At 60.8% G+C, this 11,490-nt stretch overlaps 2 protein-coding genes across 2 annotated transcripts in view; one reads left to right on the forward strand and one right to left on the reverse strand.

Annotated features, from left to right (window-relative positions):
* ANKZF1 (ankyrin repeat and zinc finger domain containing 1) overlaps positions 1 to 5,397 on the forward strand; it is a gene marked incomplete at its 5' end in the record, with an annotated part of 5,586 nt that extends 189 nt beyond the window's left edge. Inside the window, 13 exons of the mRNA XM_010192526.1 lie at positions 299 to 401; positions 793 to 977; positions 1,242 to 1,357; positions 1,628 to 1,781; positions 2,007 to 2,229; positions 2,418 to 2,519; positions 2,681 to 2,854; positions 2,969 to 3,085; positions 3,397 to 3,670; positions 4,142 to 4,253; positions 4,362 to 4,529; positions 4,648 to 4,718; positions 5,277 to 5,397. Of these exons, the coding sequence (XP_010190828.1) occupies positions 299 to 401; positions 793 to 977; positions 1,242 to 1,357; positions 1,628 to 1,781; positions 2,007 to 2,229; positions 2,418 to 2,519; positions 2,681 to 2,854; positions 2,969 to 3,085; positions 3,397 to 3,670; positions 4,142 to 4,253; positions 4,362 to 4,529; positions 4,648 to 4,718; positions 5,277 to 5,397 (1,920 nt within the window). The remainder of the gene's footprint in view (positions 1 to 298; positions 402 to 792; positions 978 to 1,241; positions 1,358 to 1,627; positions 1,782 to 2,006; positions 2,230 to 2,417; positions 2,520 to 2,680; positions 2,855 to 2,968; positions 3,086 to 3,396; positions 3,671 to 4,141; positions 4,254 to 4,361; positions 4,530 to 4,647; positions 4,719 to 5,276) is intronic.
* Positions 5,398 to 6,088: 691 nt separating this feature from the next.
* GLB1L (galactosidase, beta 1-like) lies at positions 6,089 to 11,043 on the reverse strand. Its single transcript, XM_010192527.1, has 16 exons — positions 10,930 to 11,043; positions 10,297 to 10,469; positions 10,015 to 10,165; positions 9,722 to 9,782; positions 9,396 to 9,490; positions 8,983 to 9,163; positions 8,838 to 8,896; positions 8,533 to 8,654; positions 8,279 to 8,319; positions 7,987 to 8,105; positions 7,772 to 7,846; positions 7,605 to 7,694; positions 7,370 to 7,483; positions 6,944 to 7,075; positions 6,381 to 6,596; positions 6,089 to 6,307 (listed from the first exon to the last, which is right to left on the reverse strand). The coding sequence occupies exons 1-16, from the start codon at positions 11,041 to 11,043 to the stop codon at positions 6,089 to 6,091; spliced, it is 1,962 nt and encodes a 653-aa protein (XP_010190829.1).
* Positions 11,044 to 11,490: the final 447 nt, after the last annotated feature.

Here is an 11,490-nt window from a genome sequence, read left to right on the forward strand (position 1 = left end):
TCAGCCCCAGCACAGCGCAGCACACACAGCGCTCGCTGCTTCCTTGGAGCTCTGCTACCCGTGTTCCTGTTGGGATTTGGCACTCAGACCCCATATGTTATAGCTTAAAATGCCATTTATTTGAGTTAAATGGTACATGCAGCACTGGCCTGTGCCTGTTCAGGTTCACTGTTATGTAGAGTGATGCAGAGTCCCAACATCAGTTCAGCCCTTGGAGTCTGTCGCCTCAGGGCCTTTGGTGGTGGGGATTTCCAGGGACCACCAAGACCCTGCCAGCTCATATCACTTTCCTCCACAGACTGAGCATTACCGTCTCGACTGGCACCGCTTCAACCTGAAGCAGCGACTCCTGGGGCGCCAGACGCTGCCAGTAGAAGTCTTTGAGGAGAAGACCCGTGCAGGTGAGGAATGGGACTGCCCCCAGCACAGCCCAGAGGCTGTCAGCAGCCTTGCTGGGGCTGTTCTATGCAGGGATGAAGTCTCTGGCTACCTCTGCCACATCAGGATCCTTTTATTCTGTCCCTGTGGGGTCTTCTGGGGATGCAGCACTGCCTCTGAGCCCTGCTGGCTTCGTGTGGTGAGAAGGAGGTGTTCTACTTGAGCCCCTGCCTGGGCATACCTGGGGGTCCAGAGCTCCAGAAGCCAGGACCATAGCCACCCTGTGATATGTAGGGTACTGGACAGGACATTTCTGGGGTCGTAGGCTGGCCCTTGCAGTCACCTGAAATGTTTTGAGGAGGCTGTTTGTTAATCTTTGTTCTGCTCCACTGCTTCATTTTCTTTCCTTTGCAGGTGATGTTTCCAGCATTTCAGGATCTGATTCAGATAGCTCTGATATCAGCAGTGAGTTGGACTTGTTGCCCTCTGCCAGCGATGGCCCCAAGACCCTCCTGGTGCCCCGGTCCCACAAGGTGCTGCTCCGCAATGCAAACGGCCAGCTAATCTCTGCCTACCGCTGTGTGCTGGGCACTGGGAAGGCAAGTTACAACCCAGCTTGTTGGGAGAGGGACCCCAGCAAAGGAGGGTGGCACTGGGGTGTAGATGTGTCTGACAGTCCCTCGTGTCCCGTGATCGGAAGGGTAGTCTGGTGTCAGGTCAGAGCTCCAGGCTTGCTTGTGGCCTGGTTTTGGCTCCTGGAAACCTGCTTCCATTGCCAGCTGAAGGGCTGGCCTCTGTACTGGGGAACAGCAAGAGGTGGCAGGGTGAGCCTGTGGGTGCTAGAAGGGGTGTCTGTGTCTCAGGGTGGCAGCGAGGAGCCAGCGGAGCTGATGGCGTCACTGCAGCGCCTTGGTGCAAGCACCTGCTGGGTTGTGCTGATGATGGGCGGCGGGCACTTTGCAGGAGCTGTGTTCCGGGGGTGAGTACAGGGGGACAGAGCTGGGGTTGCCCCTGTGGGCAGGTTCAAGTGGGGCTAGGCATTGGATGGCCATCCCCTCCCTATTCCTCCATCGCAGTGCTTACCACACCCTGGGCACCCACAGCTCCTCATCTTTGTTTCAGAGTTGGCTAAGCCCAGTTGCACTAGGGCCCCAGGGGCAAGCCACAAACCCTCCAGAGTCCCAGGAGCATCAGCTCACCTCCTCTCCATGCATGGGGCCTTGTTGCTTATGCTTGCCCCTCTCTGCAGTCCCCAGGTGCAAGAGCACAAGACTTTCCACCGCTACACGGTGCGAGCCCGGCGAGGCACAGCACAGGGCCTGCGGGACGCCCAGAGCCCAGGGTCAGCACCTCGGTCAGCCGGAGCCTCCCTGCGGCGTTACAACGAGGCTGCACTGCTGAAGGTGAGGGTGCATCACAGCACTGGGCTCTCAGCAGGGAGATGTGGTCGTGGCTGGCTCTGTGGGGTGGTACCACAAGACTGCTGCAGGGCAGGGGTGGGATGTGAGCTCCGAAAGAGGGTCAGGGCCCAATTGAGGCTGCTCTGTCCTGTATCTGTCTGTGCTCCAAAGCTAGCTGGTCCCATGCAGTGTGCTCAGGACCCCATAGTGCCTCCCCTTCCTCCTCAGGATATTCAGAACCTGCTGACAGCCTGGGCACAGCACCTGAATGAAGCTCAGCGCATCTTCCTCCGAGCCCCTCGTCACAACCGTGCACTGCTCTTCAGTGGCAGGAACCCACCCCTTAACGGAGGCGACCCTCGCATCTGCCACATTCCCCTCAGCACCCACAGGGCCACCCTGCGAGAGGTCCTGCGAGTCCACGCCACGCTGGCCAGCCTGCAGGTGTATGGTGAGTCAGACCAGCCCCAGTGCCTGTTGGTCAGAGCAGGTGGGGTGACGTGGTCGCTCGTGTAATCTCATGTGTGTTAGGGGATGCTGCCTGATGGGCTTGAGGTGCCAGCTCTCCAACCCTCAATCCCTGGAGACATGGGGTGCTCCCTGTCCCCAGGCAATGACAGGAGCGCCTTTGCTGCCCAGGGAAAGACACGCCACTGGAGGACATCACTGGGTCACCACAGAAGGGCTGGCAAAAGAGGTGTCAGAAAGCAGAGATGGATCCACCGCAGGAGGACGCAAGTGGTGAGTTGAGCCATGGAGCAAGCAGGGGGCTCTGGTGTGATGGCACGGGGCCTGGCACCACAGCAGGGACCTGCAGAGTGTGGCCTTGTGCTGGGTGGGAGAAGGGTGGAGTCTGCTTGGTTGAGAGCCACAAGTGATCTGTGCTCTGTGTGGGGCCTTAGCCCCTGTCTTATCACCCTCCTCAGCCCCTGAGGAGGAAGAGGAGGAGGAAAGCCCTGCAGGGGAACTGGAGACTGTGGAAGTTACACTGGGGACCTTGGACCTTCGGGAGTTTGAAGTGATGCCCAAGCGACACCATAAAAGGAGGAAAAAGAGGGACAAGAAGGTGGAGAAAGGTGAGGGAGTAGAACTGGCTGGAGACGGTGTAGGAAGGGACTGGGGAAGGGACTGCCGTGGCTTGAGTGCAGGCTGGTCCTGGCCCTCTTCCTCACAATGTGCTGCTTGCGCAGGGCCCCATGCTGAAGATTCAGGATGCCGAGGTACCCAGTGCGGGCAGCCCAGCCTGGAGCTGGTGACAGAGCTGCAGGGGGAGGCTGGGGCTGAGCCCCTTCCCTGGGGCGATGGAGGTAAGCAGGACTGGGAGCTGGGCCAGGTGAATGCCTGCCACATTTGCTGGGGGCTTTGCAGCAGGGGGAAGAGAGCCCAGAGCCCTGGGTGTGGAGCAGTACTGGCGTGGGTCTCACCTCAGGAGAGGGCTTGGTCGCTGCTAACAGTGCCCAGCAATGCCATGGGACATTGTCACAGACTGACAGTGCTGGAGATCCAAATCCAGCTAGCAAGATGATGCTTTAACTGCACCCTGTGGGTTTCCTGGTCAGACTAGAGTACCGCTCTGCCCAGGGAGCTATCAGACTCCTCTGTTGTTCTTCCCTCATAGGAGACCCTCAGACCCGGCTCCGTGATGCCCTGTTCACTACCTGCAAAATGGGGGATGTGGGGACGCTGCGGTACCTCCTGGATGTGCCAGAGAGTGGGGGCCTGCTGGGGGACCGTGAGGATGGGGAGAGCACACAGTCCCTGGATACGCCTCGCTCCCTGCTCAACCAGCCCATGGATGAGCACGGCTGCACCCTGCTCCATGTGGCAGCACGTGCTGGGAAGGCTGAGGCTGTGTGGCTGCTGCTGGAAGCAGGGGCAGATCCTGCCCTCAGGTATGACCGCAGGGCATCTCCAGCAGTCAACAGCACTTGCTGTGGGACCCCAGCTACTTGCTCTGTCTCAGCCATGAGAGACTGGTGCCAGCCTTGTCCTGGGACAGCTGGGGCTGGTCTTTCCCAGATGGAATGTCTGGGTTTGTTATGGGAAGCCTGAAAACTGAATCGCCGTTCTGTGCCTGCCTGGTCTGACACAGCAGCTGGGGGGCATAGCCCCAAAGTGCTCCCAGGTTTATTGGTAGGCAGTTCAGAGGGTAGGGATGAGACTGCCCTTTGCAGGGCATTTGAGATGCAAGAAGGGGAGGATTTGGAGGATTCTGGTGTAGCGATAAGCAACTTTCCCCTCCTTGGCTGTGATACCCTGGCCTGCAGTACACATTGAACATCCTTGGGGAGTCGCTGGGCTCACAGCCCAGTGGGACACAGGCAGTAAGATGGCAGGGTGAGCTGGGCTTCTTTGTCTCACAGGGACAGGCAGGACAGGACCCCTTACTGCCTCTCTGCTGACAAACCGACCCGCAACACCTTCCGCAAGTTCATGGTGGACCATCCAGACAAGTACGATTACAGCCGTGCTAAGGTGGGCACCTGCCCTCTGCCCTTGCCTTCTAGGGGCTGGGGGAGCCTAGCACCCTCACCTCCTCATGCCATTGCTCCTGGCTCAGTGGGAGATGCTGACTGTCCACAGGTGCCAGGGCCCCTCACGCAGGAGATGGAGGCCAAGAAGCTGGAGAAGAAGCGGGCTCAGAAAGCCCAGCGGAAGCAGCGGGAGCAGGCACAACGGGAGGAGCGGCAGCGCTGGCAGCAGGAGCAGGAAGAGAAGCAGCGGTTTGCAGCCCTGTCCGACAGGGAGAAGGTGAGGCCGTGCATGGGGAAGGAGATCCAGCCCAGCTGGGGCAGTGCTGATGTGGTGGGCTCTGGGCACAGCAGCTCTCAGAGGCTAGGGGGGACTGAGCTGTCTCTCTGCTCCCCAGAGGGCCCTGGCTGCCGAGCGGAGGTTGGCTGCGCAGCTGCAGGACACCAGCACAACTCCTGGCAACATCAGGTACCAGCCCTGGCAGCGTGGCTCTGCAGACTCTCCCTGCAGCTGTTCCCTGCCCTTCTTGCTCCAGTTATTTCCAGTCTAAAGCTATTCCTGTCCACTCGATTCCCAGCAGTGCCTGTCTAAAAGCTTTCTCTCTTCCCCTGCCCCCCTGAAATACTTTGTAAAGGACGAGCTGGTCCACTTGCAGCCAGATCTGTGGCAAGCCAACCCCCCAGCCACTCCTGTGCCCCTCACCCTGTCCCCCACGTCCCTCTCCTATGCCACCCCACAGGTTTATGGGCAGCCAGCCCTGCCTGTGCTGATCTGAGCAGGGGTTTTACAACCCCAATGGGGCCAAATATCCCCATCTTCAGGCTGCCTTGAACTACCTCGCCCCATGCAGCATCACCTCCAGGTAGCATGTCCTGGCCAAACTGCTGGGTGAGCCCTGTAGGAGCAGAGGAGCCCCAGTTCCCTTGTGCTGCTGCTGTCTCATGTCACAGCCCAGGCAGTGAATCCTCCTTTAACCCTCTTGCAAGTGTCTTCTTCACTCAGGGCCACCTCTGCTCTTTCCTGCAGCCGCTGCTGGCATTGTGGAGAGTCCCTGCTGGGCCGGATCCCTTTCCATTACCTTGACTTCTCCTTCTGCTCCACGGCCTGCCTGCAAACCCACCGCCGGGCCCAGGCTGGCCACACATAAGGCTGGGGACTGCTGCCACCTGCCAAGGACCAATGTGGTGGGGACACAACCGAGCCCTGGCTATGCAGCGAGGGAGAGTCTGTGAAGCAGCGCTGGGCAGAGGGACTGAGCTGGCCCTGTCACTCTTTGAGGCAACTCTGGCAAAGCTCAGGGCAAGGATGTCACTCTGGGGACATGACAAGCGGGAGGTCCCAATGTGCTAGCTTGACAAGGCCAGGACTGCTCTGTGGCCTGGCTCTAGCTAGGGGGATTTTGCTGCTGGCTTTTCTCATGGCTACCTCATAGGCTGCTACCCATGGCCACGGGACAGATCCTGACCTGTCTGGACCCTGCAGCCCTAAGCTATCTGCAACTATGCCTGTGGGCACCCTCTGGACTGTGCTTTGCCCTCTCCTCTCCTGGATGCCATCTGTGTCTAAACCATATCATGTCAGCAACTACCTCCTCTGCCTATGTTGTCAATAAAGATGTGCCTTGACCCCCTAGGCAGGGGGAGTGTCAGCATCAGCACTGGAACTATTTAGGACTAACATGCAAAACAAGCTCAATCCTGGCCCCAGACGAGGGTTGGAGCTCTGGCTGTCAATGCTGGGACATCTGCAGCCCCTCTGCTGTCCTCTGAGCTTCACCAGTCCCATCCTATCTCTGTAACCCCAGTGAGAAGTGATGCCGGTGCCCAGCACCCTCACGTTTATTCTGTGACCATGGTGCTGTGGCTGAGGGTCCTGTTGAAAAGGGGTCGGTCAAGGAAGAGCAGGAAGGGGGCAAGGGGTGCCCCCTCCAGCTCCAGCACTGTGATGTTGTTGGGGCGGCCAACGTGCAGCAGCGAGCCGGGCACAAAGAGGGTCTGCTGGGGCCCGCGGCGGGGCCAGTACCGGCCCAGGTTGAAGCCGTTTATCCACAGCTGGCCCTGGAAGATGGAGATGGGACTGAGCAGTGCCCTCTCCCCCCTCACCCCCTCTCCTGGCTGTGCCACCACTTACCTTGCTCCAACCTGGCAACTTCACAAAGGTGTCCCAGGCACTACCAGGGGTCTCAAAGGTCCCAGTGTAGAAGGCTGGCCCTGCTCTGCCCTTGCTGCTTGGTTTTGGCAGGGCAGTGTGGGGCCAGCCCTGCTGGATGGCAGCGTCTATGGCCAGGGGGTAGATCAGCCAGTTGCTGAGAGGGCTGGAGTCCAAGGAGAGGTTTCCCAGCAAGCCCTGAGATGGAGCAGGAGGGAAAATGAGGCAGCAGGGTTTGCCATGGGCAGGAGGATGCTTGGCTTTCCCAGGGCACGTCCCCCTTGCAGCAGTGAAGGTGGGATGGTATCCCCTCTGAGGGGCTGCATTGCTATGGCTGCTGTGGCAGCGTCAGTAGGAGAGAGGGGTGCTGACACCACAGCCTTTTCCTGGTCCTGGCAGGTTTGCCAGAGGATGGTGTGAGATGAACCAGGGAGCAGGTCTGGGGGTGGCCCTGCTGTGGCTAGAGTGTCACAAGTGGCAGGAGGGGAGGGCCACGAAGGTGGCCAGGCCATCCCCTCTGGAGCCCCAGGGCCCTCTGCCCTCACCTTGAAGTCACTGACGTTGGCCCCGAAGCTGATCCTGCCCATGTTCTCCAGGAGCACGTCCAGGGTGTCCCCTGCCCTGCCCGTCACACTCAGTGTTGTCTGGCCGTCCCGCTCCAGTGTTCCCTGGTACTCCTACAGCCACAGGGTCACTGCTGCTGCCCTGTGCCCGCATCCCACCATCCCAATTGCTGCCGGCAGCCTGCCAGTGTAGCATCCTGCTGCCTGCTCTCCCAGCACCAGCCCAGGACTGCCCTCTGCCTCCAAAGAGGGCAAATTTGTGCCAGAGGGCTACCCCACAAGGGCTCAGTGTGGCTCTCAGCACCCTGGCTGTCCCTGAGACCTTGGCATCGCAGGGTCCCAGTGCTGGCAGGTCCCACAGCCCTCCCGAGCACTGGACCAGGGATGGGTGCGCTCCTGCAGCCTCACCTGCTGCAGCATCATGTAGCCACGGTCACAGACGCTGTGGGGAGGAGCACTCAGCACGGCTGGCTCCAGGACGTCCCGGGGCAGCCGAGTGCGGTACACCACGAAGCCATGGGCCTGTAGGACACAGCTGAGTGGCACGGAAAGGGAAATGGGGCTGGAGACGAGCTCTGTTACTCTACCCCCCAGCCAGGGCAGTGCAGACAAGCCTAGGAGCACCCAGCACCCAGCCCCTCACCTGCTTTATGGCCTCGAAGGTGAGGGGGAACTGGCTCTGGATGGGCCCGGAGGGGGACAGCACATCCAAGACATCCAGGATGTCGGCATACTGCAAAGAGAGGGACGGCTGTGGGGCGGATGGGCAGTGGCAGGCAGGGGTGGCACAGCCCTCGGGCAGGCACTCACCTTCTGCAGGGCCACCTTGCCGAAGGCATACTTGGGGGTGGCGGGTGGCATAGGACCAGCTGGCAAGGGCTGGAACTGAACAGCAAACTGTCAGCTGCCCCCCGGGGCAAGCAGGGAGATGTCCCCTGCCCTGCTAGGTCCCTCTGTGTCCCCCTCTTCCCTTGCACGGGGAGCAGAGCCCAGTACTGTCCCCCTCCTCCTGCCCGGCTCAGCACCTTGCTGATGACTGTGCGGATAGCAAACAGCTTCTCCGTGGGGTCTCCTGCCTCCGAGAGGGGGGCATCATAGTCATAGCTGGTGGTCACTGGTTTGTACTGGTCCTTGAAGTCAGCACCTAGCCAGGGAAGTGACAGGAGCTGGAGGAAGGGGCTCTGGCAGAGCCCAGGGTATGGACCCCAGCCCCAGGCTGGCTGCAGTGCAATGGAGGGGCATGAGCCAGACATGGGAGCCCCTGCCTGGGGACAAAAGGAGTGTGCCCCCTACTCCGCAGGGCAGGGCTCTACTCACCACTCCAGTAGGCAAAGTTTGTCCCCCCATGGAACATGTACCTATGGGACACCGCAGAGAGCCCCGTCAGCACCCCCACAGACCCAGCAGGGGCTCACCAGGCGCTGCCCCCTCCCTGCTGCACCCACAGTCACAGGCTGCCTCACCCTGCCTGAGCCCTGCAGGACGAAGGCGAGTGGTGATGCCCACTCCAATGCTGGCAGACAAGAGGGCATTGCCTCCCCGGGCTGTACCCCCACCAGAAGACTACTTGCATGTTGACGCTGGCTCCCAGCTGCAGCATGTCCTCCAGCCCCCGAGCCAGCCGCGCCGAGCTGGTGCTGGCGTGCGCCTCCCCCCAGTAGTCCAACCAGCCCGTGTAGTACTCGGAGTTCACCTGGGGGAGAAAGGGACTGTCACCTGCCAGGACTGGGGGCTCCAGGCTCCCCTCTGCCAGCCACATCCCCCCTGCTCTCCTGCAGCCTGGCCCTGGCACCCCTCTGTGTCTCACCCCCAGCCCTTCTGTTTCCCCAAAGCCATTGTGGGTCATTCACCCCCACAACGCTCACGCCAAGCTCACCAGGGGTCCCTTCGGCTCCACCCGGCGCTGGGCACCAAACGCCTCCGTTATGTTGGAGCCTACAGAGGTGGGAGGAGGAAGACTGGAGCATGACGGAGCAGAGACCCCCAGTCCCTCTCCTCCACCTCCTCCCCCATACGGGTACCTGGCCCGAAGTCAACAGTGGCGTAGAGCCCCTGCAGCGTGCCGCAGCGCAGCTCCTCTGCCCGCATCCCGTCGGTGGTGAAGAGCAGCACCTCGGTCCCCAGCAGTGCCCGGAAGGAGCCCAGCAGGTGCCGCAGGTAATCGTAGTCGCAGGCATAGTAGCTCCCGTATTCGTTTTCCACCTGTGAGCAGGGTGAATTAGGTTTCCACTCCCCCAGACTGCAAGCAGGGTGGTGGCAGGTATCCCTGAGTCCCAGCCCTTGGATTCAAACCCAGGTCCAGGAGTCAGGGGGGATTTATCTTAAGAGCTGTGACAGATGAGGCCTTGGTGTAGGGGCTACAGGTGGCTTTCTGGGGCACATCCTAAGATGACCCAGAGGAGGGAAAGGGGGGCTGGGTCCCACAGCACCCTACCTGCACACTGATGATGTTCCCCCCATGCTGGTACAAGCGTGGCTTGATCTTGGGTAGCAGGACATGGAGCCAGGAGTCCACGGCTGCCAGGTAGGCTGGGGGGGACAGGGGGCAGCTCAGCCTGGCTGCAGCACCCACCCCAGCCCACCTTCAGCCAGCTCTGCCAGCTCTGCCAGGAGGAGGATGGAGCCAACGGGGCCAAGTTGAGAAGATGGAAGAGATGATGGAAGGTACCACACACATGGGGCTGGGAAGAGAGAATGGTGTGCCAGGAGTAGCACTATACTGCAAGTACACAGTGGCCATAGCCTCATGCCAAGGCTCACCAGGGTCGGAGGAGCGCAGGATGATGTCTGGTTTCCACAGCAGCCAGGCAGGCAGGCCACCCTGGAGAAACACCCGCAGCAGAGAGAAAACCGCTCAGCACCTCAGGCTGGCACAGAGCCGAAACCCAGCCAGGGAATGCTAACGCTTGACACCGGAGCAGTGTGTGCCCTGCAAGGCGGCAGCCTGGGCATGGCTGGCACTGCACCAGGGTCAGGGAACCAGCCAGAAGGGCCAACCCTGCTGTGCCCTTCCCAGGCCTCCCGTCACCCCCTTGTGCCAGGCTGGGGCTCACCATCTCCCATTCTGCACAGATGTAGGGCCCTGGCCGCAGGATCACCAGGAGTCCTAGCTCTGCTGTCAGGTCCAGGAAGGCTTCCACATCCCGGTCCCCAGCAAAGTCATAAACCCCTGGCAGTGGCTCGTGGTAGTTCCAGGGGATGTAGCTGGGGTGAGAGGGGAGATCAGCACATGGGGGATCAGACAATACTCTTGCCTCTGTCCCTGCTCTGGGAACCCCAGGGTTCACGAGAGGCCACCATGGCTGTGGCCTGTCAGGGCTGCTCTTGCTGCTTACACCTGCACAGTGCTGAGCCCGCTCATGTACATCTTGAGGAGCCGGTCCCTCCAGGCGGGGCGTGGGATGCGGGCGTAGTGGATGCTGCCCGAGATGTAGCGGAAAGGGGCACCATCCTTGCGGAAGCAGTCCTTCTCGTAATCCAGCTGGAAGGAGCGTGCTGGGGGGGAGGCCTGTGGGAGAGGGGCAGTGCTGGGGGGCCACAGACCCTCTCCAAACTCAGCTTCGCCCCCCTCACACTCCGTGGGACAGGGAGTGAGGGGGGCTGGTTCCTGAGGGGGACCCTCCCCATTCTTTAGTGCAGGGATGAGGCAGGTACCATGCTGTTCTGGGACAGCAGAAGGGACAAGCAGGGCAGCCATTTGTACCACCTGATGGCACCCCCTTGCTAATCAAACACCCTGCAGCTGAGCTGGTGACACCTTCGGGTATGGGTGCTGCTGGAGATGGGTGCTGGGAAGGCAGGCAGGGAGCACAAGCAGGATGCTGACGGGCTGCAGGAGAAGAGAGCCACAGCAGGAAGAGCAGGGCCACAGAGGAGGAAAGCAAGGCAGATCCCGAAGCTGTCCTACAGGCTCCTTCACAGCTCAGCCCCGTGCACTTCTCCCAAACTTTCTGCTCGCATTCACTAACCTGCGTGTGCTGGAGCCCCACCGTCAGCAGCAGGGCAAGAGTTGTCAGCTCCATCCTCGCTGGGCGCTCGGCAGGCCCGGGATGGGGGCTGAAGGGGGACGTGGACTCCACCATCACATGATCCTTCTCCGCCAGCGCCAGGTCCTAAGTGCAGACAGACGGAACAACAGCACACAGGGAGTTGGCTCCCCGTCCCGGGCCCCCAGCCGCTCATCGTCCCCCTCGAAGCCCACCCAGCAGGGGATGTGGGCAGCACACCACCACCGAGCCAGCTCCAGCTGGGGGACACATCCCAGACCCCCCTCGGAGTGGTTGGTGACACACGTGGAGGGACAAGGAGCCTCATAGTAAGTGTCACCAGCAGACAAAACATCTTCGAGGGAGCTCAGTCCACTTGTTTAATCGGAGAGGTGGTGGTGGGACACCCCAGTCATAGCTCTGGAGGGGGGACGTGGGGAGGGAGATGTTGCTGCCGTCTAGAGGAAGGAAAAACGTCCCTGGACCGAGGGCCAGAGCCTGGTGATAAAGCTGGTGACAGAGGTGTCGGGGAGGTGCCGCAGG

Source organism: Mesitornis unicolor, unplaced genomic scaffold (assembly GCF_000695765.1).
Source record: "Mesitornis unicolor isolate BGI_N332 unplaced genomic scaffold, ASM69576v1 scaffold33909, whole genome shotgun sequence".
NCBI lineage: Eukaryota > Metazoa > Chordata > Aves > Mesitornithiformes > Mesitornithidae > Mesitornis > Mesitornis unicolor.